Raw genomic sequence first — 4,811 nt, forward strand, 5'->3', positions numbered from 1 at the left:
GATATACTTGAATGATTTTGAAAATAGGGAGATTTTTCTGTGAAAATCTGAAGGTTGTGGTATTAAAATCCTTAATCCAATCAAAAGTTTTTTAATTTTTGAAGAAGTATCTTGTTGAATAGTTCACTTAGTGGGGCACTGGGGGGCTATTGGAAGCATTTTATTCAACTCTTATCTATTTTTACTCAGCTGGCAGAATATAAGAATTTGGTACCAAAATGGCAACATCTGCTATATTCTCTCCTTAGCAAAGCCAGAAAAATAAAATAAATACAAATGGAATACAAACTTTGTCACTTCCTATTAAAATATTTTGAAGCAGGATTTAATTGATTTTTATGGCAATCATGAACCACGATTATAGAAGGAAATGGCTGCAAATATGATAGAAAGTAAAATCAGTTTTTCTTCTGCAATTAAAACTTTCCATTTTTTTGGTTGGGAGATTCAGAATTACAACAACACAGTGTTAGTTTTTTAAAAAAAGCAGTTTCCACTGTCCTTTGGGAATGGAAGCTACATAAGCTAAATCTACTAAAATTATTGAAAAGTCAAGCATCGTATTGCAGCAATCCCCAAACCATTAATAAAGAATAATAATTTAAAACATCTCAGTAATTTCGTGATTTGTACACTCCCTTCCCTACATGTGTTATTTTTAATGCAGCAAAAGAAGAAGAATGATAGATCAGCAAACAGGTTTGTGAGTGTCCCCAATCTAAGTGCTTTGGAATCTAGTGGAGTGGGCAATGGACATGCTAACCGCCTGGACCCTATTCCTAATTCATCCATCCACGATATTGAGTTCAACAGCAGCAGACCACTTCCACAGCCAATACCACCCAAAGAGCCCAAGATGGTTTTGAGGTGAGCAGAGCCTCACCAGTTTTTTATTTTCTTTTTTTTTTCCTAACTTGGAAAACAAAAAAATGATTTCTTTTTAGTTGAACCCCCACTTGGTTTAAGAATACTGGAGTAAGGGTATTATTTTAGAATCATAATTTTTGCACTATATTTTAAACCTCTTTATAGTATCCCTTTTTATTGTAAAGCTTGTTGTAATGTGATTCCCCCAATAAGTCTTTTTCCCTTAAAATTTCAAAGTGTTATATTATTACCAATGCATTGTGTGCTTTCAGTTATTTACCTTTATGAACAATTGTCTTAAATGTTTATTTCTACCTGCCCTTCAAGAATATGTTACAATTCCCCCAAATCAAAATGGTATTTTGTAACAGTGGTTCTGACAAAAAATATTTGCCATATTAGATTTGTATTGATTTTCCTCACCGCAGAAAAAATATTTTTCAAAAACAAGCTTTGAGTATGTGAATATAGTATGTGCATGTATTACATACCATTTAATGCTATGCTTCAGCATTAAATTATCAAGCTCCGCTTTGCATTACAATTGGAATATGTTTTATTATATAACTGAAATAATATATAATGCTTGATATTCTGGAAAATAAATATTTCTTTATTCTGATGTAGTTCTGCTTTAATGCAACTTACAAAATAGAGCTGGGGCAGAAAATAGAATAGGAAGTTTGCACTATAATCCTTTAAAATGTAATCTTCCTTATTTTCCCTTTGCATGTAAAATGCATGTATGCTCAGACGCCATTAACAAGCATGTGCATGAATTCATGAATTGTGATGATGGAGTTTCCTTACAAATTATTGTGTTCCCTGATTTGTCCTATAAACGGTAGGGATTATTTTAACCTTCTAGCTATAAAATTTAATTCTACTAAAGCAATAAAGTATATGTAGTGATTATATCATACAGGTTTACTTGATAATTGTTTGTTAGCAAAAATGAGTTTGCTTTGTATTGTATCTGATTCCATGTGCATGCAATTTCAATAAATCACTCTGGGTGTGTAATATTTAAAGTATGTAATCGTTCAGTGCCAGAAAGTTCAGCATGTCCTAAAGAATATGATGCTTGCATCATATTTGACAACTAACTTGACCAGAAGAAAAGGATGCTAAAAGAGGATGCTCTTTAAAAACAAACTTTCCCTTGCTTTTTTTTTTTTTTAACCAAAGCAGCAACTCCATTTTTTTTTCCCAAAACACTATTTTTCTACCCTGTTGTGTGGCTTAGTGACTTGTCTATGCTGCTGATGCTCTTCAATGGAGTGGATGACCGAAGGTTGAAAATGGGGAATTAAACTACCTCACAGACTAACGTGACTTTGACATTATAAAAATTGATTCTCTGCTGTGTATTGTTTTTGTATGCTTTTTCCAGGCATTTTGCACCTTGACTCTTGGTTGTGGGTTAAATTTGTCTTTTCTTTTTATGAATCTAGCCCTCCTCAGACTGAAGCTTCCCCAATGGCTTCACCAGATCCACAACGTCAGGAATGGTTTGCTCGTTACTTCACATTCTAAGAGATTATTTTGAATGGCACAGCATGGTGTGGACTGTACTGTTCATAATAGCATGACCTTAAAATAAACCCTTATGTGAAATAAGCTTCCTTGTAATATGTCAAACACTGTGAATGAGAACGTATTTGTCTCTCTGATTTGAAAATGCACTCTATTTTATGTGATACTTGTTGGAATCACTTGACATAGTTATATAAATGTGCTTAATGACACTTATTTTTATTTAAAATTGAAAAGTATTTAAACTTTGTAATTATTGCATAATAAAATTTCATAGAAGAAATGCAATCTTTCTTCCACTTTTCCTATAAATATGTATTTTCTTTAGTTTCAGGGAAGGTTTTCACATCCCATTTCTCTCTCAAATGCAATTAATTGCATGATTATTATATATTAAAATGTTAACAATTTAAAAATCAGGCAATGGCAAAATATGTTTAAATCCATATATTTTTAATTAACTTAAGAGAATTGACTTTAAAAATTGTGGTTTATTCCAAAAGTGGGGAAGACTGCTAAATTATAATAATATATAAAGCTAGGTGGTAATAAGATTATAGTAAGAAAAATAACAAGTATTTTAATGTTGAAGTTCATCAACTTTTGTCATAAATATTTTATAAATATATGCAGAAACAATGCTCTTTAGACATTTAACATTTGGGGTTACTACATTAGGTAATGCTATATTAATAAAGTGAAATTCATGGAAAGCTGCAATTTGAGGATATTATCCTTTGGACAAAACTCAGGCATTAATAAAAAATAGTTCTAAACAAAATAATTATGCATAATAAAGCATGCAAATCTTTCATTAGAGCTCCAGCATAAATGTTAACATTTTTCTCTTCCATTACAAAATTAAGCCATGACCACGCAATCTTTTTCAACTGGAGAATGTGCCTGATTTTCCACTCTATTACACCTGTCTTATAATTGTGCAGGTTTTCTGAGAGAAAAGATGTAATATACTGGCAAATCTGGTTTTTATATATTTTGTTGATACTATTGCTGTTATTTCCAAGATTACCACAATAAAACTAACACTGGTAATCTCAGGGAGAAACTTTTGTTTTATGAATGTACTTTTAAGATCTGATCTTTGTATGCATAAAAGGGGAGTTAGGGAGATTGTGTGGTTATTTTAAAAACAGTTTTTATTCTTAGATACAAAAATATAGCTCTTCATTATTTCTGCTAAAGCCTGACTGCGTCTTCCCATTATGCAACAGCATAATCAACCAATGGTACCACCAATAATATAATGAGTTTTATATGTAGCATATGTACAAAACTTTGTATGTTTTCATATAAAATATCCTAATCAAACTTTTCAAATTGTATCTCCTGTAAACTCATCCTGAATGCTTCACTGGAAGCAATGTTCTAATGCTTTCCTGATAATCTAAAACAGTATTTGGCAGATATTCTATGGTCTATGTAAAGGTATATACAGCCTTTTCATTAGAAGAAAGCCATATTAAGTTAAAGTTGGATTTCTTGGCTGTTCCTTATAATAAAATATACTGGATAATTTTGCAATAATGATCCAAAATACTATTGTGTTATGTTTTTCTTCTTTAAAATTGTATCATTTGTTTTTCATGATAGATAGATAGATAGATAGATAGATAGATAGATAGATAGATAGATAGATAGATAGATAGATAGATAGATAGATAGATAGATAGATAGATAGATAGATAGATAGACAGACCTTTATTGTCATTTTTTTACTGTGGGTACAATGGCACACATTAAAAATGAAATTTAGTTGCTTGCTCTCATACATAACACACATTTAAACATACTATATACAACATATGTATAGACCTACACCCTTACATATAAGTAACATATAAATATTAATCACTGTCCATCTTGAATACATAACAGAAGGAGGAAACTTGAGAGTTCACAAGGTTGATACTGTATGGAACAAAACTGTGGCTGAATCTGGATGTTCTGCTTCGGATACCATGAAGCCTCCTCCCAGAAGGTAACAAGGAAAACAGGTCATGAAGAGGATGTGTAGTGTCCCAGACAATCTTGCGGATCCTGCTCAAGCAACGCTTATGTGCTATGTCCTGGATGGAAGGGAGGGAACTGCCAATAATCTTTTCAGCCTCCTCACCACTCTCTGCACCGCCTTCCTGTCTGAAGCAGTGATGCTTCCAAACCAGACTATGATGCTGTATGACAGGATGCTCTCAATCGTCTCTCTGTAGAAAGTGGTAAGAACAGGGAAGGAAGATGTGCTTTTCTCATGTGATGCAGAAAATGCAGGCGCTGCCATGCCCGCTTCACCAGTGTCTCGCTGTTGAGCAACCAAGCCAGTCTACTTGTTAACTGCACACCCAGGAATTTTATGCTGGTAACCATTTCCACAGGTGAATCATTAATGCACA

At 32.7% G+C, this 4,811-nt stretch overlaps 1 protein-coding gene across 1 annotated transcript in view; it reads left to right on the top strand.

The window, feature by feature from the left end:
* The window catches only part of FAM184A (family with sequence similarity 184 member A), a 50,213-nt gene extending 46,289 nt beyond the window's left edge, over window positions 1–3,924 (top strand). Inside the window, exons 15-16 of the mRNA XM_015829080.1 lie at window positions 616–867; window positions 2,322–3,924. Of these exons, the coding sequence (XP_015684566.1) occupies window positions 616–867; window positions 2,322–2,403 (334 nt within the window). The 3' untranslated portion in view covers window positions 2,404–3,924. The remainder of the gene's footprint in view (window positions 1–615; window positions 868–2,321) is intronic.
* The last annotated feature ends 887 nt before the right edge of the window (window positions 3,925–4,811 follow it).

This window comes from Protobothrops mucrosquamatus, unplaced genomic scaffold (genome assembly GCF_001527695.2).
Source record: "Protobothrops mucrosquamatus isolate PMUCROS unplaced genomic scaffold, P.Mucros_1.0 scaffold_230, whole genome shotgun sequence".
Taxonomy (NCBI): Eukaryota; Metazoa; Chordata; class Lepidosauria; order Squamata; family Viperidae; genus Protobothrops; species Protobothrops mucrosquamatus.